General features: G+C 36.7%; 3 protein-coding genes across 6 annotated transcripts in view; 1 reads left to right on the top strand and 2 right to left on the bottom strand.

Annotated features, from left to right (window-relative positions):
- Nucleotides 1-470: 470 nt before the first annotated feature.
- Nucleotides 471-5838, top strand: LOC127810377 (uncharacterized). Its single transcript, XM_052349826.1, is given in 10 exon segments — nucleotides 471-702; nucleotides 705-827; nucleotides 1649-1695; nucleotides 1780-1882; nucleotides 2361-2447; nucleotides 2890-2973; nucleotides 3946-3999; nucleotides 5212-5292; nucleotides 5411-5456; nucleotides 5533-5838. Coding segments are annotated over 10 exon segments (855 nt in total). The 5' UTR covers nucleotides 471-528; the 3' UTR covers nucleotides 5589-5838.
- Nucleotides 5839-18147: 12309 nt separating this feature from the next.
- Nucleotides 18148-22418, bottom strand: LOC127810010 (uncharacterized). The gene is made up of 7 exons (XM_052349224.1): nucleotides 22341-22418; nucleotides 21427-21472; nucleotides 21241-21318; nucleotides 20428-20497; nucleotides 20179-20347; nucleotides 18496-18565; nucleotides 18148-18347 (listed from the first exon to the last, which is right to left on the bottom strand). Exons 1-7 carry the CDS (start codon nucleotides 22416-22418, stop codon nucleotides 18223-18225), a joined length of 636 nt encoding a protein of 211 aa, XP_052205184.1. The 3' UTR covers nucleotides 18148-18222.
- Nucleotides 22419-24524: 2106 nt separating this feature from the next.
- LOC127810373 (uncharacterized) overlaps nucleotides 24525-25065 on the bottom strand; it is a 49769-nt gene continuing 49228 nt past the window's right edge. For 3 of the 4 annotated variants that reach the window (XM_052349813.1, XM_052349814.1, XM_052349812.1), the window contains exon 13: nucleotides 24527-24885. The gene's annotated coding sequence lies outside the window, so the exon portion shown is untranslated. Of the gene's footprint in view, nucleotides 24889-25065 lie in introns of all 4 variants that reach the window. The other variant, XM_052349815.1, reaches the window with a different exon arrangement.

Below are 25065 nucleotides of genomic sequence, written 5' to 3'. Positions count from 1 at the left end.
TAATATTCTTTAAGAATGAAGTAGAAGTGGGTAGATAATGATAACTTTTTGTGGGTGAATTTGCTTTCTGTATTAATAATGTTAAATATTGTAAAAGTTGCAAAATCTTAAATAAAGTAATGTTCAAATGATCGCCGAGACAACTTGAATTATAAATACAAGAATTCAAAGACACAAAATTTAAAATCTTCACTCTTTTTAATACAACTTAAGTATCAAAAATCTTTTTGAATGAGCTCTTTATTAAGTTAGTTTATTTTTATCAATTGTTCTTGCAAGTTTCTCCCATGGAGGTAAAAATTAAAAAAAGAAAAAAGTTGGATGAAATTAGACTAGGTTGGGATGGAAAACGGACACGTCATCTGGGTATTGGCGGCTGAGACTGAGAGCGGCTGAGCCCATGCTTTCGTCCAACGTCCAACGGCAGCCTCTTATTCATTCTCCAACGGATATATACACTGAATATAAATATAATATATATATATATAACTGATATATATCGCCACTGTACAGAGAGAAGCAGAGACGATGACCGTAAAAGCAGCAACGGTAATCGGCGGCGGCGGAGGAGCAGCAGTCCTCTGCTCGCATCGACTCGGCGTCTGCAACCACCGTTATCTCCTCTCCCTAAACCGCCCCTCTTCCGTCCCCGTGCCGGCGGCTTCTTCGTCTCTGAAGATGCCTCTCTCGCCAAAACCTTGGTCTACCACCGCCGTCTAGGGCACGTCTTCGTCTCCAGAGCCGCCAATTCCACCCAGCCTTCCCCCGCCGCCGCCGCCGCGGCGGACAAGACAACTGTCCCCGACGATGAGTTTTCATTAGCCAAGGTACGGTTTTGTACTGGTAGCAATCCTTGAAATGTAGATTAGTATCCACTAAATTAGGAAAAAATTGAATGGTCCAAGATTTAAAATTCGATATGATTGTGAGGTTGCTTTTCAGTTCATGGTGTCGTCTTATCGTAATCCGAGGCAACAATTTTTTTTTATTATTATTTTTTTGTAGGAAATGGATTTTTGTTTAAATAAATTGCTTGATTAGAACACCTTGCCGACCCCTTTCTCCATTCCAACTTCGAGTTGTAAGAGTCAATGAGGGCATGCTTACTGCATGCTGCCACAATATGTTGGAACCAAGGATAGAATTTCTCTGAGGGGAAACTTATGAACTTGATTGGTGTTCAACCTTTTATCCTGGCAACCATGAACATGTCTTTTTTGGGATAGTTCTCATAATAACTGCTGGTTTACATCTGTTGCTGATAGTTTGACCCCTGTACCCCATGTTACGATAAAGCTATTTTCTCATTGCTTTTGGGTGCCTACATACTCTTGAGTTCATGAGAAAAATGTTAGCCTGAAATCTTTCCCTGGACATGATTGCTAGATGCTAACTGACTGAACCATTTTGTGGCTCCTCATTTATGCACAATACCAAGCACATAGAATGTATTGCCTAGTGATTTTTCACAGTGGATGGAAAGTGATGTCTGTACTGTGATACTAGCTTCACAATTAACTCGTGATCAAATCATAACTGTGGATTTCTCAAGGTTGATTAATCATTCATCTGAATGAGGTTACGAAATGAGGAAAATAAGCCTAGATGGTTGCAGTATTGAAATGATCCTGTTGTCTAATATATGCAGGTTTCTTTTGGTGTTATTGGACTAGGAGTTGGATTGTCACTTCTCTCGTGAGTACTTATTTTTCATTATGCTGGATTCCCGCACAATATCTTGATTATTATTATTATTAGTTATGCATCTGCTCTCTACAGGTACGGTTTTGGGGCATACTTCAACATTCTACCTGGATCTGAATGGTCTGCAATAATGCTAACATATGGTTTTCCTCTTGCCATAATTGGCATGGCTCTGAAGGTTAATTTACTTGATTCTATTTGATCTGGATAGCAAAACATGATAAGCTATCATGATGTATAAAAATCAGATTGTTGGAGAGAGAGAGAGAGAGGCAATAGATTCATCAGATTATTGTCCATAAAAACTGAGAATTTGAATTAAAAAAAATGGTCTCGAACTACTAAAATGCATAACAGATCATGTCAAAAGTATATTATTGTGCATCAGTGGAGTAATCTGGCTGCTCCTGAATTTGATTAGTTTACTTCCCAATTTTTACTTGTGACTTCCTCTACTTGATTGCACTTTATGATGGTACAATCAAATTTGACAATCAAATTTGCTTTTGTTTATAACTTACATACTTACTGTGATTTATTCGAGTTGTTGCATAGCCCTTTTGAAAAAGTAATACATTTTAGTTCTCAAACTTGTTGCTGTGTTGCAGTAATATTACTTGTTTCTGCACCATTAAGTAGTGTTTTTCCTTTTGCAGTATGCAGAGCTGAAACCAGTACCGTGTTTGACATACCTAGATGCCCAAACATTGAGGGAGAAATGTGCCACTCCAATTCTTAAGCAGGTATTTTTCATAACATTGGGAGCATATTATTTGTCAAGTTAAAAGTATAGTACAAAAAAGGTAAGGAAAAAAAAAAAAGAAAAGAAAATCTTTTGTTATGGGTCAACCCCTTTTTGGTGGTTCAGTTTTTATCTACCAAAGGAAGAAGAAAGCTGCCCCTAGGGTCTCACTTGTATAAATTTTGTAGTCCCCATGTTGAGTAAGAATACTGGTAAAAACAGGCTTCAACAATTGTTACTACTGGAGTGGAGCTTCTGTTTGGTGTGAACAGATGATAATCAAATATTTGTCGTTGATTACTTAAGTCTGACCAAGTTTCAAGTACTAGTTCCAAGTTTACCTAATCGTTCAGCGTTTTATTTTGTGTAGTTATTGGATCTAGAGTATCCACTTTAACTTAGTTTCAGTGTTCATACAGAATAACATTTTGTTGCCCAACTAGGTGAGAAGTGATGTTACAAGATACCGATATGGGGATGAGCAACATTTAGATGAGGCCTTGAAACGAATTTTTCAGTATGGTCAGGTGGGCAAACTCTTCTCTTTATGTTGCAGAAGCTGATTTATTTTCTGGATGACAGTGCTCTACTGAGAACATAACAGAAATCTAAGAATCTCTGGATATCATTACCTGATAAGGTTCACTAATTCCTTTAAACTTGAATTCTGCCTCTTTTGATCCTACTACAGAGAGGGGACTTCTATCTCCTTACTGCCTCTAGTTCCCAAAACAATTTACTTCCCCTTTTTCATCTAATACTACTTCAAGACCTACTCATTATTGGGTGCACGAGGACCATTTCTAATCACCACATAAATTATACAATAACAAAATCAACAAAAATCACAAGCCTTCATCCCACCAGGTGGAGGTGACTACATAAATTCTAGATCTCCAACCCCCTCATTTACTAGTACCTTTTGATCTTCATCTTTTTACCATTTCTGCGGGTAAGTATTTTCCACCAAGTGAAGTCTTGTGGAGTTAAACAAATAAATAACAGAATTCAACTATATCTGGAAATGCAGACTTTACCACGTCAAAATGGGACCAGAAACAATAAAACGGTCTGAAATCATTAATCATAAAAGGGATAAAGTTAATGATTTAGCTAATCCCTTTTATGATTAATGATTTCAATAGCAGTTGGAATTAGCTTATATCAGTTATAATAGTTCTCTTGGCTGGTTTTCTGACACTTCCAAAATAGACATCCACTTTATCTTTTATTAGTTTCGTTTGTGAAACAGGGAGCTTATAGTGTTCACTTGTATGATTTGTTTTTTCTTTCCCATGCATTAAAACATACATATTAGGCATTTGTATCTCAGCTGAATCATAAGCGGTACATCTTCCATTTATCACACTGGATTTGTGAAAAGGCTTAACTTGTCCACTAGAGAGCAACTATTCCTGCTTGCTTTCTTTACAAGCTGTGGCATATCAAAGGGATGAGAAACTAACTAGTGCTGACTTCTTTCGTCTACTCTTATCTAGGGTGGTGGAATTCCACGAAGGAGTGCGCCTGTTCTGCAAATGATTCGTGAAGAAGTATGTTTTTCTCTAACTTGCTTAGATTTCTTGATAAAGTGATTAACTTTGCTTGGAGAGATATTCTATTGGTCACTTCTTTGAACTTTTTTGTGTCTTAAGAAGTGCACTAATTCTCCCTTCAAGAACTTGCTTAATAAACATGCTAATTATTTTCAGGAATCGGCTAAGGTCCATCTTAAAACACCATTTAAGTCCTGAGAAATTCTGATAAGATGATGATATTCCTACTTTTGGTAATGATTTCAGATAATGGTTAAGATATGAATTCTAGACTATTTTGCCCTGTCTAATGATCAAATATAATCAATATGATGAAGAAATCAATATTGATGAAGAAATGAATTTTTTTACCACCCAAAGTGATTTATCTTTCAAGGTGTAGAAGTTCCTAATTAAATTCTATGGTTAGTGTAATGCACTATAGATGTAAAAAATTTCTAATAGTTTACTTGCAATATTGTCTTGATTGGTTTCAACATTGGCCATAATGTTCAATATATATCTGAACCTTAGTTTTCATCCAAGTTCTGCATATGATAGTTCCATATTTGTGTTATGTGAAAAATGTGAAGAGCTTTTTGGACTTCTAAAGTAGTACTTCGTTGCCCTAACAAACTTAAAAAAGGACTTAATGGCCCTGTGGGATGAGAATTAAGACTTATCCACACTCCCTTCTCTTTTATCATGGAAAAGGATGGCTTGAAACCTCTTGCCAAACAAATCATCTGAGCCGCTCATGAGTTGTTAGTCACCACTTGAGCCGCTCTTGTGGACATCCAGTGGGTTTTTTTGTTTGTGGTTTGGGTAGATTACATTTGTCACCTCTGTTGTTTGGTATAACTACAAGGAGTACCTTTACTTTTCAAAAAATACACTGACTACCCCTATTGTTCAAAAATAATATTAGATTAACCCCTAAGGTTAGGCTTTCATTACATCGAATACTTTGAAGTTTTATATATATATTTTGCTCATTTAAGTTTTATAATATTACACTAATTTCTTAACACATTTTTACCAAAGCGAGGTCAGAATGTGAGAAATTCCCTTCAAAGGGTCCCAAGTGTAATTTACCGTTGTGGTTTTTATGCATTTTCTTAATATCGGAACCATCTATAGGGGAACTAAGTTTTTTGATTGAAATTCACTTGATAAGTTCTCTATCTTATAATTCTTGCTGCCATTTTGTTGTTGGCTCCCATTTCCCAGGTCACTGAAGATGGCAAATACTGTTTAGTTTTGGTCTTTGAAGCAAAAGCCCTACAATTGTCAGATTTTGAACAAAGACAGGTAAGAGAATTTTGTGAGAAATGCTTATCACAAGTGTTCAAGTGGTCACAATTCCAACCACTCGCTGTTCTGGTTGTAATTCACCTTTGCATACTGACATATAGACTCAAATGTTCAGGCAAAATTTGCCTCATTCTTTGGACCAGGGATCACAGCTGAAGTTGGTAAGTTTTTTGATCCTCTAGGTTTAAGAAGATTGGGAATGATCCTCTAATGTTTTATGGAAACTTGGTGCTGCAGGCAAGGGAGAAAAAGATCTGTATGAAGTCCGACTTATTTCGGATACAACTGTATAGTATACATCTGGTCTGGCTCCCACAGGAAGCAGGATCTGTGACAGTCGTGCCATATTTCATGAAGAGAAAAACCCTAGTCAATCCTTCTGTAAAGAAAAAATATAGGCAAAATAAATCAAGGATCAAAGGCAAACACTACTTTGTCTTCACTAATGTGATTTTTCTCATGCAGTTTGTTCTTTTAACAACTTTCATAATGTGCACATCAGTAACAATGTTTAGATAAAATGTTGTGGCCTTTTCCAATCTATTATCTGCAAAGCACAGGAAGAACATAATGGAAAATAACCTCCCAAAATGGTAGCAAAACAGCAGAATAGCCTTAGGGGGGGATGGATCCAATCAAAACCTATGAGATCTATGGATTAGCATAATCATATGAACTACAAGTTACAACTTAATTTACACAATTCAACTGTCAAAACATACCAGCTTCAAAAGTTGAACTGATTCTAGAGAATTGAATCATTAAAATATGTCAACTTCAGGAATTTTTTATATTTTATTTGTTCTTGTGCTTAGACACTTTAGGCACTCTATTGAACAACCGTTTTGCAATCAAAATCAATCATCATCTTCAATGCCACCTGCTACAATGGCAAAGACATGGTGCTAGTATTAGCTTGGATAGACATCTCCAATAAGCAAATATGCTCTACTCTGATTTTTTTATTAAACTAAGTCCTCCATTTGGGTCGAATTGACATCCATACTACAACCTATATTAATACAAAGTTATTGCATGGGTGTTCAAAAAAATCGTTAAACCATGAAAACCAACCACATTGCACTACACCACAACAATTTTTTTAGAGAAACAGGTTGAGATAATTTAAGAAATCTATAAACCATAAGGTTTGCAATTTGATAAAAGTAACTTCAATTTTTAATTGGACCGTCTAACTATTAAGAGTTTAACTTGGTATTTGAACTTTAATAGTTATGGCATATGCTAGAAATATGTTTAAATTTGCATTTTGATTTTTGATTAAGTTATAGTTTGTTTTAAACTATTAACTAATATAGTTTCTCTTTTTTTTTTCTTGTAAAAAAAATAATTTTGAAAAGAAAAACTAAAAATATGTTAAAATGATCGATCAATAAAATTTTAAGCCCAATTTGTTAATCTACTAAGCCTAATAGAAAGCCCACTCGAACAAACTGCAAAAACCACACTATATTTTGCAGTGTGATCTGATGTGATTTATGAAGATCAAATCAAATTACGCAATTTGGAGTAATAAAAAAATCACATATAATTTGACATATTAAAAAGGGTTTAGACCGGCCAAATTGCACTGTGAATGCCCCAATCGTATATTCAGATCTTGGTTTTAGGGAATAGAATAGAAAAATTTACTAGTTTTTGTTTAAAGTAGGGCTGGAGAAATGAGAACAAATTACTTGAAAATCCCTGTTTGAATTGCTTGTGTAATGTCAACAAGCCACAAGTATATTTTCCTTCAAATTCATGCAACTAGAGATCCAAACATTCGATTGGTTTATCTAATACCGGTTCAACACAATCAATGCCTGATGGATAACAAAATTACCGGAGAACGCAATGTTCAAAAGGGTACCTTGATTGCATCAACTAAGGGGCAGCAGATTAATTAAATTGGGCCACTTTGCTAATTTTACAAGATAGGTCCATCAGTAATTCTTTCCAGAACTCCCTTTCCTATAAAACAAAATTGAGAAAATCGTAAATGACAAAGTCTAAGCATCAAGATAAGTAGAAAACAGAACTAAAATCTCAATCAAGAGTAACAAATTCTAATATCACCCTTTCATGAATGAGAATGCATCTATTGCAACAATGATATAGAATAGATAGATCGCCAAGGTAATTAGACTATCCAAGTAGTATACATAATGAAAAGCTCCCAGTCAGAATAGCATGAGATAATGACAACAAAACAGCACAGATGGCTTCCCCTCATTTTCAGTACGACCCAACTGCTTTTTCTACTGTTTTACATATTTCAAACCCATAAAAACTGTGCCTATCTTAACACCCCGCCTCCACCCCCCAGGTTATAATAGCTGCTTCTGAAAATCTCACTTCCTCTAGCAAAAAATAAGAAAATCTCACTTCTAAAACTGCCACTGGAGCAAAATGATAAACTAAATGTAATCTAAGTCTTAAAAGTATCTGCTAACTGCATGTCACATTTTTACCAATAACCCATGTCCACGTAAAAAATGCTATTACCTTAATAAATTGTGAATGGGTAAACATGTTACCTTTTCGTCCCAAAACCAGGAATTTTGTTACCCTTCCCACAGCTCTTTTGTAATTATTCTCTTTAAAGTTCCCATATGAGCGGAAAAAACACCAAATATATTTAGTAGATGCCCATGACAAAGTATACAAAATTGGTTTTCATATTTTGAGAAATGTGTTTTCATACAATTGATTTGAAAAAAGAAAAAGGGATTGGAATGTAATATTTCATTAAAATTGTTTCAAAAGTATTTTGAATTCTAATAGTGAACCATACAAGTTTACCCTTATTGCACCTTATTGCATATCACATTTCTCTTACGAAGAACATCTATAGAAGGGCCTAAGATTAGACTTCAATTTCTGAATTTTTCAAGAACTTCATCTTTAGGATTTTTTTTTTTTTGTAAATATCATCTTTAGGAAATTAATGAGATCAGATTATTATATACCAATTTTAGAAACAAGATTGCAAGGAAAAATTATGAAGAGAACAGAGATTTTAATATTTTAAAGAACATCTATAGGAGGACCAAAAATTAGAAGGCCAGCATGCATGCTCTTGCATATACAAGTCGGATACCTTAAAGAACAAAGGGACTTTTCAATCTCTTTTTGTTGCTCAAAGTCAAAGGTGGACCACTTATCACCAGATTCATCAGTATCCTCAGTTCCCACATCTGTAAATTGAACAAAAAGGATAAGCTTTCCTAACTCACTAATGAATTCTTAAAAATCAAACTGCTGAAGTAATCACATAACCTTGGAGGAGAATATTAGGATGATCAGAATTCCCTATTAATCTCCAATAGTTAAGCCCCGTCAATGCCCAAAAGGATTGGGCCTGTTCTTACTGCATCAGATCTTTGTTCATCTGAAAAAATGATTCACACAGAGGTCAGGTTATCATGCCAAAGACACTCAACCATGAGGAAGAAGGCCAGGAAGATGTGACATGAATAATTGATTAAGGTAACGACTTGTGTTAGAGAAATTGGACATAGAACATTCTATAATGATCTTTCATTTGCTCATATAGGAAGATTAATTTATATTTCATAAGTTGGTGAAGACAATGCATTAATTTCCAACAAGGACAAACCAATATAAACTGTGGCAAATAAAGAAATGCATTATGAAGACGTTAGTATCAGATTGCAGAACTGCTGGACTATATTTATGAAACTGATCTCTTGACTTGGTAACAAATAGAATGTTCTGTGTCCAAAAATGTAAGCCAGATGTCTTTCTTGCCAGAAAGATTCACAAAAATAACATGTAGAGATTATGTTTACTACTGGAAGAATCTTAACTGGCTAATTGTATTATTGTATTAGTTGTGTATATAATCATAGTTGTCAAAGGCACACCTAGACATGAGTCATAATCCTGTGTGCCTCTGCTGGAGAGAGGCAAGGGCCCATCCTGAGGCCCTTGCCTAGCTGCATAAGGTACGCGCCTCATGCACAGGTGCAAGGCACATGCTTCATGCAATTTTTGGATACAATAATCACTTCTTCTTGTTCCAGTGGCTCAAACATAAAAGAACGTAAGGAAAACATAGAAAGAACAATACACCACATTTGTCTTTATCAAGAGCTTTCCTCATCAGCCTTCAGATAACTAAGAGATCTATTAAACTTCAAAGAGTTGTCTTTGTCAAGCTTCAAGAGGTTTCTTTTCAAGAGCTTTCTTTTCTTTTTCTTTTTTTGGGTCCTGAAAGGTTTTAACTTTGATCCGCCTTCTCATTTCTTCTCAAGATGAAATCATAGTCATATAGATCTATGAGAGGCAACCTGGAAGATATTGGTTGGATGTCCACCGTTGTTGCCATCTACTGCCAGACCTCGGGATGTGAGGTTCATGCACCAAAGAACCCCCCACCAGTTGTGGGGGGGGGGGGGGGGGGGGCATGCCTATTCTTCCATCACTGACAAGTGTCACTAAAAGCAAACACACTATTCTAGGAGTTCTTTTCAAAATAGTTCAATAAAAATTACTGGAACAGTACCACTCCAAATTATTTATCCATCTAGCATCAGCCATGCTACAAGGGATGCCATGCAGCAAGGGTATCTTCGCATAAACACACTTGACAAGTGCATTTATTGTTTCCATATGTATATGCACTTGTCAAGTGCATTGTCAGAACTCGATTTTGACAAAGGAATTCTCTCACAATTCAATGGGGAATTGCGCGGGAATTGAAGGAGGAAGGGAGAGAATTAGGAGAGAGAGATTGAGATAGAAGTTTGGAAGGAAAATAGAATCAATACTTTTCCATTCATATTCTGGCCACAGGCCTGGCTAATATAACCAGCCTTGGTGCCACATTTTGAATTTACATTTGAATTATCTCCTAACTGCCTTTCCATCTTTATTACAATAGTGTCATTCTCTAACTACCTCCTGCCCTTATTACACGAATATCCCTCTTAAACTGAGGGACCATAACAATTGCCCCCCGATTTAAAATGCTACTTGTCCCCAAGTAGGTTAAAGTAACCCTGCCGCTTGGGAAAACTCCTGGAGGAGATCCGACAAGTATTTCCACATATGGGGTCCTTTTTAGGGAAGAATGATAATTGGTGTTGTACCACAATTGTGCTAGAGGAAGCCATTTATGCCAACCAGTTGGGTACATTAAACATATACACTTGAGATAGGTTTCTAAGCACTGGTTCACTCGCTCGGTTTGTCCGTCGGTCTCGGGGTGATAAGAGAAAGACATATGCAGATGGGCTCTAAGGGACTTCATGAGCTCCTTCCACAGCAAGCTGGTGAAGACCTTATCCCGATCTGAGACAATCACCTGGGGCAAACCGTGTAGCTTACCCACCTGATCTAGGAACACTCTATCCACTTCTTGTGCAATAAACGGGTACGTTAAACTCAAGAAATGAGCATACTTTGTAAATCTGTCAACCACCACTAACACACAGTCTTTCCCTTCTGACTTTGGCAACTCTTTCACAAAATCCATGCTAATGCTGGTCCAAGCTTGGTCTGGTATCAATAGGGGTTGTAGTAGCCCAGGAGGGTGGATGTTTTCGTGTTTGCATCTGCTGCAAATGTCACATGCCTTAACGTATTCTTTCACTGCCTTCTTCAACCCTGGCCAATAAAACAATTGTTTCACCCGGTTATAGATATTTAACTCCCCTAAATGCCTCCCCACCGGGGAGTCATGTAGAGCCTTCAACACTCTCCTCCTTAGGGATTCTTCCTCCCCAATTACCAACCTTTCTCTATACCTTATCATTCTATTTTTAAGAGTGAAACCCAGCCTACTATTCAGATCAATGGTGAGCTGCTCCATCAACGTTTTAATCCACTTGCCTTGATTATAACTGGAAGTCACTTCCAGGAACCAATCAGGTGTTAAGGCAGTGATAGCAGCTGCTCCCCCTTCCTCTAAACATCTGGACAAAGCCTTATTTTCATACCCTTTCCGGTATTGAATTATGTAATCTAGCCCCATTAACTTCAACATCCCTTTTCTCTAGAGGTGTGTATGGAGTTTCTGTTACAACAAGAGTTTGAGGCTCTCATGATCTGTCTTTATTATAAATCGACCCACTTCTAGGTAATGCCTCCACTTTTCTACTGCTATTAGGACAGCTAAGAGTTCCTTGTCATATATGCTTAGACCCAAATGTTTGGGGGCTAAGGCCTGACTGATAAAGGCTAGGGGTCTACCCCCCTGCATCAACACTGCCCCATTCCAAAATCACTGGCATCTGTCTCTAATACAAACAACTAACTGAAATTAGGGAGACCTAGCATGGGTACCTCGCTCACCGCTACTTTCAACTTTCCAAAGGCTTCTTCAGCTTTATTGTTCCAATGAAACCCATCTTTCTTTAGCAATTTCGTCAAAGGCTTGCTAATGAGGCCATAGTTCTTCACAAATCGCCTATAGTACCCTGTAAGGCCCAAAAATCCCCTCAAGGCCTTCACACTAGCAGGTCTCGGCCAAGTAGTCATGGCTGCTACTTTTTTTGGATTTGTACTCATTCTTGCACCAAAAATAATATGGCCAAGGTACTCTACTTGGGGATGTGCGAATGCATATTTAAACTTCTTAATGTACAACTTATTGAGCCTGAGGACTTGTATAGTGATTCTCAAGTGCTCTACATGCTAGGATAGGGTAGGGCTGTACACAAGAATGTCGTTAAAGAATACCAAAATGAATTGGCGGATGTAGGGCTCAAATATTTGGTTCATGAAGGCTTGAAAGGTTGTTGGGGCATTGGTTAATTCGAAAGACATTACCAAGAATTCATAATGCCCTTGGTGGGTTCTAAATATGGTTTTATAAATGTTGTTAGGGTGCATACGAATCTGGTGATATCCAAATCTGAGGTCAAGCTTAGAAAAAAACCTTAGCTCCATGTAATTCGTCCAATAAATTTTCAATAATAGGTATAGGAAATTAATTCTTGATGGTAAGGGAGTTTAGTTGGCGATAATTAATGCAAAACCTCCAACTGCCATCTTTCTTTTTTACTAAAAGCAAGGGTGATCCATAGGGACTGGTGCTGGGTTGAATGGTAGAGGAGTGTAACATTTATCTAACCATTCGTTCAATCTCTTCTTTTTGTTTTGGGGGATATCTATAAGATCGGAGGTTGATTAGTTCAACATTGGGTTTCAAATTGATGGTGTGGTCTATAGGTCTTGGGGCTTGTAGAGCCTTAAGTTCCTCAAACAAGTCCCCAAACTCATCTAAGAGTAAATTAAGAGAGTCTAGTTCAGTTACCTCCCAAGGAGTATGAGTTGCCTCCATGGAATTAAGTAAGAACGGCTCTCCTCCCTTGTCTCCTTCCACTTCCCAAGCCTGTATGGAGAACAATTGTGCCACCTTCCCCCATTTGTTCTTAAGCAGCTTGTGCAGCTTCTTGCCTGTAATCATACGACAGGTCCCTACTTTCACATTACCCATGAGAGCCATCTTCTTTCCCTCCTTCTCGAATGTGACTTCCATCTTATTAAAATCAAAACAGATGGGGCTAACCTCCCTCGTCCAATCAATGCCCAAGACCATGTCACAACCTCCCAATTTGGGAAGGCATAAGTCAGCCTCAAATTCTCCCCCCTGCATCTGCCAGCAAAAGCCCACACAAGCCAATTTGCACAACACCTTCTATCTATTGACCACGATGACCGATAGGAGATGGGTCCCTGCGAGGCTGCACTTTAGTTTCTTAACTGTTGCTTCATCTAGGAAGCTATGGGTGCTTCCGCTGTCTATGAGGATCATCAAACTATTACCCCTTGCTCTGCCTTCCGCCTTGATGATCTTGTTGGTGGTTACGCCCCTAAGAGCGTGTAGGGAGATCTCCACCTTCTCTTCTCCTCCTTCCCCTTAACTACCTTCCTCTTCTTCCTCCTCACCATCTTCCTCCGTGTGTTCCAATAACAGTAACTGTCGTTTACATTGATGGCCGATTGCATACTTGTCTCCACATCGGAAGCAAAGTTCGGTCAATCTCCTCTGTTCTCTCAAATTCTACACTAATGATGGAGAAGGCATCAAAAGAGCCAACCCCTTTCTGCTCTGTCCCCATGTGCCTCCCTCCTTAGTCCCTCCACAGTTGTTTTGTTGTTGGGGTGCCATCTGTCATCCCTTGTTCACCCCTTTCACTTCTTGGCCAATGTTTCCATCGTCATCTCCTGTAATCGAGCACACTCCATGGCTTGCTAGACGATCAGGGGTCAGAACATCTTGACAGTAAGATGAATCTCTTCGTTTAAGCCACTAATGAAACTTGACACGAAGTACCCCTCGGTGAGAGTGGGGTTCGAGATCAGCATGAGGGCCTTCAATTCCTTAAACCTCTATTGATAAGCTTGCACCGATCCCCCTTGCCAGAGCTTAATGAATTCCTCCACGATGTCCATCATTCCCTTCTCCTCGAATCTTCCACAAAAACCTCCCACAAATTCTTCCCAACAGCATTCCTCCCGAACACCCTTCCAACTCTGGTACCATGCATCACTCACGTCATTCAAGTAAGCTGCCACTAATGACACCTTTTGTTGTTCAGACACATTGCATAGGCTGAACACCTTCTCATAGTGCTGCACCCCCCACCTGGGATTCTGCCCTCGAAAAAAGGAATCTCCATCTTAGGCATCAGCGAACCGATCGGATTCGATCCAATTGCAATGCCTTGTTTCTTTACCCCTATATTCTCCTCCATCACTAGTTGCTCCGTTGCCAGATTTGTCGATCCCTCTGATCTAAGATAACCTCCTTGGTCATTGACAATTGGCTCAGATCATTCTCTAGGGGGGAACTTAGGTGAGATTCTTACTTGAGTTTATTGCGAAAACATCAGCATAAACTGATGCATTTGATCCCGAAGAGCCTGATTCTGCTCTCGCATTTGATCCTCCAATCATGTGGCTTGTGCTCTACTCTCCTTGCACCACACACTTACTGCCCCATCGATCCTCCATTCTATCGAATTCTCTAGCATCTCCATACGATTCTGCATCTCGAAGAGAGTGGATTTCAACTGCTAGAGCTGCGCGCCTCCATCTGCTTCATCCTTGTCCCATCCACCATGGCCCGATCCGATCGCCCAGAAGCTGCTCTGATACCAAATTGTTAGAACTCAATTCTAACAAGGGGATTCTCTCGGAATTCAATGGGGAATTGCACGGTTATTGAGGGTTTGAACCGGAGAATTGAGGGATGAATGGAGAGAATTAAGAGAGAGAGGGAGTGAGAGTGAGAGAGAGAGAGAGAGATTGAGATAGAAGTTTGGAAGGAAAATAGAATCAATACTTTTGCATTCATACTCATTCTGGCCACAGGCTTGGCTTATATAACCAGCCTTGGCGCCACATTTTGAATTTACATTTGAATTATCTCCTAACTGCCTTTCCATCTTTATTACAATAGTGCCATCCTTTAACTACCTCCTGCCCTTATTACACGAATACCCCTCTTAAACCGCGGGACCATGACATGCATTTATTGTTATTATCAATAAACATACAATAAACACACTTGGCAAGGGTGTTGATTGGTTCCATCAATAAACGCACTCACCAAGTGCATGTATGCCTTTGGAACTGCCACCCAAGCGTTCTTGCTTGCGTGGCAGCTGGTTTGGCAACTCCGGTACTAGATTGGAAATTATATTCAGCTGATATTATTTTGGCAGTTTTTTTAAAAATAATATTAAAAATAACTCCTACTCTAGTGACCTATTCTGTTTTCATTTTAATTAAATTTTGGTTTTTGGATTAAACCAGGTTCAGCTGGTTGTTATCTTTTTCAATATCTCTAAATTAATTATTTCAATAAGAAATACACCATGTTCAGCTGGATGTTCTCTTCCTATTCTGCATTTCTTTTTTTTCCTTTTGCACTTTTTTCTGATAATCTAGTTATTCTCTTTTTCAATATCGCTAAAATTTTTGCTTCAATTAGAAACACACCACAATGCATACTACTATATACACCTCACTTTCAATTTTATTTAAATTATGTTGTTTAATTAAGGCCTCTATTTTTCTAAATTTGATTAAATTAATGTATATTTATTTTTTGTTTCATTTGTTTAAACAAATTAATTTAAATGTGTTTTATGCCATTATGAAACTACTTTGTGGAAATAATGTGTTTAAACACATAATTTAATACTTTGTTGAAATAATATTAGTTAATATTATACTATTGGCTATTTGTCATTCATGATTTTATGATTATGCATTTACCTCTTTACAGTTATAAATGGAAAATAATGGTATACAAATATTTTTATACACATTATAAATAAATGTGCACCTCATGCCTATGAGGTGTGTGCCTTCACCTTGTGCCTTGCACCTTGGCTCCAAGCAACTCTTTGCACCTAAGTGCACCTTTGACAGCTATGTTGTATTAGACAATAGGAAAGAAACAATGATAAGTTGGATCCATGAATTTGCAATAATTTTTTGTTTTATGGTAGCCAGTAGACCTAAAAGGTGAAAAATTAGTTTTCTCATAAAATAAAACAATCAAGGAAAATAAACTTCAAATGGAAACAACATATCAAGACTTAATCCCATTGTAAGGGGTGTTTGATAGAATGAGTTTTATGCAGACTGTTGCTATCTAATGCAACCCTCATCCTTTATATGATCTTGGAACTGGCTGTAAACAGGAATACACAGGTGGATTTTTCAAATGAAAACATAAAAAAATTGTAATCTTGTGCAAGATTGCCAATTCTATTAAAAGATAAACACATGATTTCTTAGATTATCTAAGCTAGGTCATCATCTAAAGAGATTGATCGTGAAACAAAGATATTTAAAAGGTAACCAAATTAAAAGAGACTCACAAATTTTATAACGATGTAAGGATAAGGAAACTGTTATAAAATCTAATATAAATCAACTTCAAAGCTAATGAAAAATTAGAAAGGCCAAGTAGAAGGCTCGTGCCGGTTCAAAGACGATATGCTACTTAATATAATTTCAGCTGAATAACGCAAGTGAAATCTCAAGTTGTCACTTTTGGTTATAGTGAGTCAAAATAGAACCTAGGGAGCATGCCAGATTTAGAAGGAATGAGCTATGAGTTCTAGCCAAGCACTAATAGACTGTCCAAATGTATTGCAACTTTAGTCAATCTGCTTGTTCTCAAATTTCTCGTGAGCGACACAGAACCATATCAATGACAGCAAATATGCCAAGAATTTCTATCACAAGGATCAAACAAATCCAACACTAAGGTCTAAATTTGTCCTGCTACTTTGAGGTTAATTGATGACTATTCCTGAAACTGACTAGTAAGTTCATGGACACGTTATGAGACATATGCTTTGTTGTACTCAAGTTTAAGCTCTGTCCAGGCATGGTATAGCCAGATATCAAACACAGGAGTAGTTCCTGTACAGAGAGAAGAAAACCCATCTCTAACCAACGATGCTATACCTTTTCAGTACCTAAGCTCCATTTAGAGGGGCATATGACTATTGCACATAATCTAAACTAGAGGGAGCATAAGATTAGAGATCAAATCAGACATGGTGAAGTTCAAAAATCATTCAACCAATGAGAGATTAGAGCGTGCAACAAAATAAAAATGGGGTGGCAAGGCCTAAAGGGTAATGAACCAAGCTACACCTGAAAAGCCAGAGACTAAATTGTTAATCAAATTTCCGTGCAAACAAAATACACAAATCCTCCTCTAATGTTCTTCCCATGATTTATTAACAAGGTAAACACAAAAGAAAACTAAATACAGGATACAAGGCCTGGATAAAGGTATATTACAGTTCTAATAGAATAAATCCATTTACCTGACAGAGATAATCTGAAACTAAAGGCTCATTAAAACAACAATCGCAAGCCTTAATCCCACTATATGGGGAAATTAAAGGCTTGTTAATAGGATTAAATAAGTGAGCCAAGCCAAAATGCTTAGTTGTCTACAAGATCATATAACTACAGTCACTAGTTTATATTTTCTAAAATACAGAGTAAATTTGAGAATGCCAAGTGTTTTTCATTTTTGAATTGATACCCTGTATAGGAGAAACAATTGAAGCAAAGGATGCAGGAGGAGGTGTGCAAAGCTACCATTTCACGTAATGGTGCTCCTCTTTCAATTTCTGAGAATGAAGCTTCTGTTTCACGTTTTAAAATTGAAGCAGCTCAAGCTCATGCTGAATTACTGGAGTTAAAAGACATGGTACCTAATGGTAATATCTTAATGTTGTTATAATTTCTGTTAGAAAATGAGTTGAATTGGTTCTTGGGCTGTTAAATATTGACTTGCTAAATAATGTGTAGAAAGTCAATATTTAACAGCCCAAGAACCAGTTCAACTCATCTTCTAACAAAAATTCTAAAATTATAACAACATTCAGATATTACCATTAGGTACCATGTCTTTTAACTCCAGCAATTCAGCATGAGCTTTAGCTGCTTCAATTTTAAAACGAGAAACAGAAGCTTCATTCTCAGAAATTGAAAGAGGAGCACCATTACGTGAAATGGTAGCTTTGCACACCTCCTCCTGCATCTTTTGCTTCAATTGTTTCTCCTATACAGGGTATCAATTCAAAAATGAAAAACATTTGGCATTTTCATTTGTCATCTGAAGGGCAAAAACACACCCCATGTCTTTGATACCTTGTGTTTTGCAGCAAGAACTCCTTCTTTTGCTACCTTCAGCTTTTCAACAAATTTTGAATTCTGATTATCTATCCAATTCCTAATTTTTCTGCAATAAAAATTTATATATTTATCCATAATTTGCTGCCAGTGAGAATTGAACAAGTCTTGGGAAAAAAATAAGTGCAAAACCTTATCACTTACTTGGTGGGAAGAATTTCATCACATAGAAAAGTCAAGAGCCTATGTCTTTTTGAGGAGTCTAAACTATTATAATCATCAGCTTCCCAGCCAAACCCTTCCAGCTTCAGTCTTTTCAACGCAAAATGGGGTCTGGAGACATAACTCTGTAGAACATGCAGCCAAGAATTCTTGCCGTGTTTTGAAGTTACAGTTGAAGAGCTGAACAGATGATGGAAAATATGTCAGTGCAGTTATCCCTACTAGTATAGATCTGATTAGCTACATATTCGTTCATACTCTCCACTCAAGTTCTCTAGAATCAGTGACAGCAACTTAATATGAAACTGGACAACAGGAGAATATTTTCCTTGGCACCATGTCCCCCATGTATTAATTCTAGAAGGATATGTTCAGGCTCCCCTTCCTTCAGATCAAGAACCTACCAAAAGACAAAATGTGAAATGGAAAAGGTGAGACTGAGACTTACTGGGGGGGAAAAAAATGGAAAAGGCGACAAAATTATTTGACGTGATAGCAACCTCTTGGTTCTATTTGTAGTCTAAAAGAGATTAGAGACCATCCTTTTATTCATACATAGCAAACAAAAGAGCATCCGAAAATGTACTAAATAGAACATAAGAACCAAAAACATGAAAATAACAGCAAATGGTTGATGTTTCTGGATATCATTCCTTAAAATTGCATGAGACTATTCTTCATCAGTATGATATACCCAATTTTTAGAACAGTACCCAGTAACAAAAACAATGTACAATCAGACATCAAAAGGTTTAGAATCAAATGGATGTATTTCCATTAGGATAGGGTAATTTATCATTTGGATAGGGTGGTTTCCATTAGAATGTATTTCCATGGGGATAATGTATTTCCATTAGAATCAAGGTGGTTTGGATAGGGTCATTTGTCATTTGGAATTCGAAATTCCAAATCCATTGTTTGGTTATATAATTGTTGGAAGCAGTTGGATTTGAGTCCAAATCCACCTTGGATATGTATGGACTCAATAAATAGAAGGATTTGAAATGGCATCATATGAAATCTCTCTATCCAAAGTCCAAATGCAACTTCAATGAATTGAATGAAGCTGTAAAGATGAAGCTGTAAAGAGGCCATAAACTCAATTAGACACCAGAAACTTCTTATGATATAAAGTTCTTGCATCTAAGACAGGTAAAGCATTATTGAACCACTACTTATATTTGATTTATAGAAATGCCAAAAAGCATCATAGTGCAAATGAGTTAAAGGACCCAAAATTGCATTCATTCTCTAACTATTAGAATTGAAGCTCACTTGCCTCTTGAAAAGCAACACAGAATTCAAAGAATTGCAAACCATAGCCCACATCTCTAGGTGCTAGGTCAATGCCAGCTACGGTTGTCACCTCAGTGCCCTGAGGCAATGAGATGTCTGGACCATTATATTTAGTCTCTTCCAACAAAATCCCAGTTCCCCTCTTGTCTTTTTTTTTTTCAGTAAATAAGTTCCCCTCTTGTCATCTTGAATCTCTATTAAACATTAGAAATTCGTGGCCTTTTGGAACCAATGTCCTTTAGTAAAATTCCATCATCTTGGTAACCTTCTTGTCTTTCCCTTAAAACTTTCTTAGAAGTTCCAGCTTTTTTGGAGACTGTTGCTTTTGACAGAACCCCATGAATCTGATTCCCATCTTGTGCATCCTTCAACCTAGTTTGAGTAAAGGGACTAGCATTATGCAAAAAAGACCCGATCACCCTGGTTGTCATCTGCCATCTCCTTCAAACCTTTATGCTTCTTTTTCTTCAATTCTTTCTCATGAGGGCTCAATGGCAAAGGTAGAGGATGCATATTTGAATCAGTGTTTCCACTAAAAAGAATTTTCCTTTCCCCGCTTAGTAGGCAAAGCAATAGCAGACTCCCATTTAAAAAAATGGTATAGAAGCAAGCAGATACATATCCCATTATTATTCATTCTAGAAATATAGTTATAATTATATTATACAATCATCTAACAATCTGGCTACATCCCCTGAAAGGAAAGGGCTAACGTACATTGTTTGAAGCAGCAAGCTTCCCTGAACTAGCATCCACAGCTTTCACATTGTTGTCACTACCAAAACTTTCATGACCTTTAACATGATGCAGCTCTGAAACAGAGGAAAAACCATTTTCTTTTGCTGTGTGCACCAGTATACCAGTGGGTCGGTGGCCTCTTTTCTTCCTGAAAAATCAAAGCTTTTGAGACTCACCAATATAATACTTTAAATACCAGTCAATAATAGAAACAGTAAAATAACAAACATGCAGACACTACAACTGCAGATGCCTCTGCACTTTGGACAACTCCAGTCCTCCAACATTGCTACTTCTTCTGCACTTTGCACATGTAAAACAAAATCTTTATTACACGTCAGATTAATTTTTTTAGACTGAATACATAAGAGGTCCCTAGATTATTAAAAAATATGGTCTTTAGCCCCACGACTAAAATTTTGGCATATTCTCCCCATCAACCATTTATTTTCATTCCCTTTAATCCATCAGTTAACTGAGAGTTAACAGCTAAATTAATGATGATAAGTAAGACGAAACCTCTATAACACATAAGATTAATTTTGACAAATTCCTTTTTGCTTATTGGAATTATAAGACAAATTTAGTAGTTGTACAAAGTTTGGTTCCTTGAAAAAACTAACCTGTGATCATACACAATATATTGACAAATTGAGTACGTAAGTAGTGGTAGAGGAAAAAGGAACAGCTATAAGCTCCATCAAACTTTATCTTTGAATAGCTATAAGCTGCATAAAAAAAAGAGCCTTTGCTCATACAGTAAAAATACCAAAATGCCATCAAGGAAATCTAAAATTTCCACCAGAACTCCCCAACCCCTCTGTCTCAATTCATTCGGCGGATCCCCAGCACAGATCTTTTCCCGTATCCACCGCTTAATTTCCCACAAAAATGCAAAAAAAAAACAGCGCATACATTCAAAATGAACAAGAAAATACCAATTACTCGTTGCAAACTCGTCAGTAATCCAACAAAGTATAACCCAAATTTCGACAATTTCCTTTGAATCTCCTAAATCGGACAAGCCAAAAACAATAATACCTGATGACAAGTCTTCCCTGTGCGCGGAGAAGAATTCTCTTGAATCTCGTTCTCGTCCCCGTCGCCGGTCCTGCTCTGCTGATTAGCTGAGTCCTGTGCGGATACGGAGACTGAAGCGTCCGCCATTTGCCGCCGACCGTTCTTGAGGATAGCGGAATCTGCAGAGCGCAGATTTCAGATTCAGACCAGAATCTCCACACAGTGGTCCGACTGTTTCCAAAGGCGGGAGAGCCTGAATTTGATGGTGTCTCAGAAATGAAATTTGGGATGAATTCGAGGGGGCGCCAAAACGGAAAATTAGGGCATAACCAAGTGAAGTGATTGTTTAAGATTATCAAACAAGTTGAGATGAGTAAAGTGCAAGGGCCACTTTGTCCGTGCAAAACAAGGCCTTCCTCGTGACCCGTATAAAATGGGTCGAGTTTAGCAAAAACTTGTTAGTTCAACCAATTTAAAAAATATATTTATCAATTTATATCTAAGATATAAAAATACTAGTGTATACCCGTGCCTAAAGGCACGATCTAAATAATATTAAAATTAAAATATAATAATACCAGTGTATACCCGTGTCTAAAGGCACGTCTAAATAATATTAAAATTAAAATATAATAATATTCATTAATATTATAAAAAAATTATCAACACTGAATAAAAAATAAAAATTAATATTATTGTATACTTGTTAACGTTTTATAAAAAAAAATTACTAAATCTATATAATAAAGCAAATCAATAAGTACTCTATAATTTGAATAAATTAAATTAAAAATTAAATATCAAATAATATATACCAACCATCGCCGACTGCCATGGCCGCGACCATCAACGGAGAGGGGGAACCCCGATTCAAGGTCGGGAGAACCTTGGGTTCTTGACCTTAGTATAACAAAATTACAATTTGGCCTTTTTTATTTAAAAATTTTCAAATAAAATTAAGTATTGATACATAGAAATAAAAAAAATTGTACATTAATTTTTTTAAAAAATAAATTTTTAAAAAAATTAACAATTTAAAAAAAATTTGGAGTCCCCGAAAGCGACCGGTTGGGGTCCAGTGGGTTATCTCAGACCGCCATCACCCCCTGCTAGCCACTCACAGCGCCTTGCCCCCACCCGTCGTAGGCCTTCCCGCCATTTTCACCGCTGTCGCACTCGCCGACCCCCCCACCGACCATCATCCCTCTCACCCCTCACCATCGTTACACACGTTGACTCCCTTACCCGTCGTTGACCATCCCTTTCCCCACCGCCGTCACACCCCCCGATGGAGTGGGTGGGTGGGTCAGTAAGAGAGAGAAAAAGAGAGAGACAGTGACTGTTGGGCTGGAAGAAGAACAGAGAAGAACGGGATGGATCTGTGAGAGAAAGAATAAGAAGAAGGTAGAAAGAGAGACACTAAGTGAGGGAAATAGTGGGTGAATATGCAAGAGAAAGAAATAAATTATGTTATTAAAATAAAAAATAGAATTATTAAAAAAATTAAATAAATAAATTATTTTTGAACTCAATATGATAGATTAACCAATTTCACGTTTCTTTAAGTCTTAAAAATTCAACACTTAAAGATAAAAATTTTAAATTATGCTTCAAACTTTGAATAAAATTTTACATTAAAAACAACATTTGATCATTAATGATTTAAAAAAAAATTATTTATTTTGAAATTGAATCATCCACGTCAAATTCTTATATATTAAAACTTACTTTATTTTTTATTTAAAAAATTTTAAAAATTAAGTATTGAAACTTACATAATATTTCAAAAAATTTCACTGTTAATATTTAGAATATTTAAAAATTAAGTATTAAATGTTTTAAAAATTAAAAATTTAAAAAAAATTTGGATTCTCGAGCGCCGGTGGTTGGGGATAGTCCCAAATTGATTTTCAATTTTTTTTTTACATTTTATCCCCTTTCCCTATTTTTTCAGTATTTTTTTTTATTTTATTATTTTTTTTCTCCTTCTCCCTTCATCTTCTTCCTCCGCTTCCTCTTCCTGCAACGCACAGCCACCCGCTGGCCTGGCCTCCGCCGGTCGTTCTAGGTCGCCCCGCCACCGCCGCCATTAGCCATTCGCCGCCGCGGGCCAGCTCCCGCGCCTCTGCCTGCGCGCACAGACCGTAACCAGCCGCTGCATCGGCTCTCCATTGCGAGCCCACCTCTGGCCGCTCGCTGCTTCAGGCACATACATACACACTGCTTGCTATGTATAGAGAGAGAGGGTTGGCCATTGAATGTTGATTCAGAAGGAGCTAAAATCTACTAAAATCTGCTGCTTTGATGAGACAGATGTTTGGGCGTGAAGCTGCAGGGACAGAGAAAGAGAAAGAGAGTGAGTGAGGGTGGGGGTCTGTGAGAGAGAGAAAGAGAGAGGGAGAGAATGAGTGAGTGAGGGAGTGGGTCGTGAGAGATAGAGAGAGGCAGTGAGGGGGATGGGATTGAGCGGGAAAAGTTTTAATCTCAGCCATCAAAGTATCAGAAATTGATCTCATCCATCAAAATGTCTATATATTTTAGACAATTCAAAAACAGTTGTGCCTTATTATATAGATTTTTAAACATGCAATTTCTATCATTAAAATAAAAAGTTAAGAGATAGAAGTTAAAAGTTTAAAAATTTAAACTTTCAATAATTTATAATTTTACTTTTAAAATTTAAAATTCTTATTAAGTTTTATAAATATTTAAAAATTATAAAAAAATTTCTTCGTACTTGGGATTCCAACTCCAATAATTATGTATGAGATACATATTTATTTATATATATAAATTTTTTTAAAGTGATTATGCTTGTGTACGAGATATAATTTTTTTTTATAAAAAATATAAAGTTGTGTATAGAAATTATTTAAGATTTATTAATTATCACTGTAAATTTGTGAAATTGCCTAATAATATTTAAAGTATTAGAGTAATTAAATTAAATATCAATAAATTTAATTTAAAATTAAATTATTTATATTTTTATATTTTTATAAAATTAGAACTTAATTGAGTCTACTAGCCCACCGACCCTTAGACATATTGAGCCAAATTGCAGGTCTAAAAAAAAAAACCCCATTAATTTTATGTAAATAATGAGTCGAACTAAACTTGATTCATTAGAATAACGAGTTAAATTAGATACAAATTATCTAACTAAATGTTATGATTTAAATCAATTTAATTTTACATTACACAAAGAGAATACAAATGAGAAATATCCTCCCCAAATGGTACCAAAACAACATAATAGAATAGCCTGATTGGGGTAAGGTGGATCCATTCAAAACCTATACAAGAGACTTGTGAATTAGAAAAGAGGGACACGCAATTTTGACACTCACTTGTAATATTTATGTATTAATATACTACTCAAAAATGTCACAAGTGAGTGTCCAAATATTATCTCCAATTCTCTTCAGAAAAAAATTATATGAATTACAATTTACAATATATCAAATTCAGTAACAACTTAATATTTACACAATTCAACCGTCAAAACAAATAAGGTTCATAAAGGTATAGCAGGATTTAGAGAGTCCAATCATCAAAATATATCAGCTTTTTCAGTAAGTTTTTTATTTTTTATTCGGAGCTTGGAGCCTCGAGCAATTTAGAACAGATTTGCAATCAGAATCCATCGATCATCTTCAATCCCACCTGCTAGAATAGCAAAGACATTATGCTAGTATTAGCTTGGAACGAGATCTCTAGAATAAGCAAATAAGAAGCTGTACTTGCAACTTTGTTTTATCAAACTAAGTCCTCCTTTTGGGTTGAATTGGCATACTACAACCTCACAACTTTTATTTATACAAACGTTATTGAATGGCAACTCGT

The sequence above is a fragment of the Diospyros lotus genome, chromosome 9 (genome assembly GCF_014633365.1).
Source record: "Diospyros lotus cultivar Yz01 chromosome 9, ASM1463336v1, whole genome shotgun sequence".
NCBI classification, from domain to species: domain Eukaryota; kingdom Viridiplantae; phylum Streptophyta; class Magnoliopsida; order Ericales; family Ebenaceae; genus Diospyros; species Diospyros lotus.
Note: the sequence above shows the minus strand (reverse complement) of the source record. Positions and strands in the feature narration are given on the sequence as shown.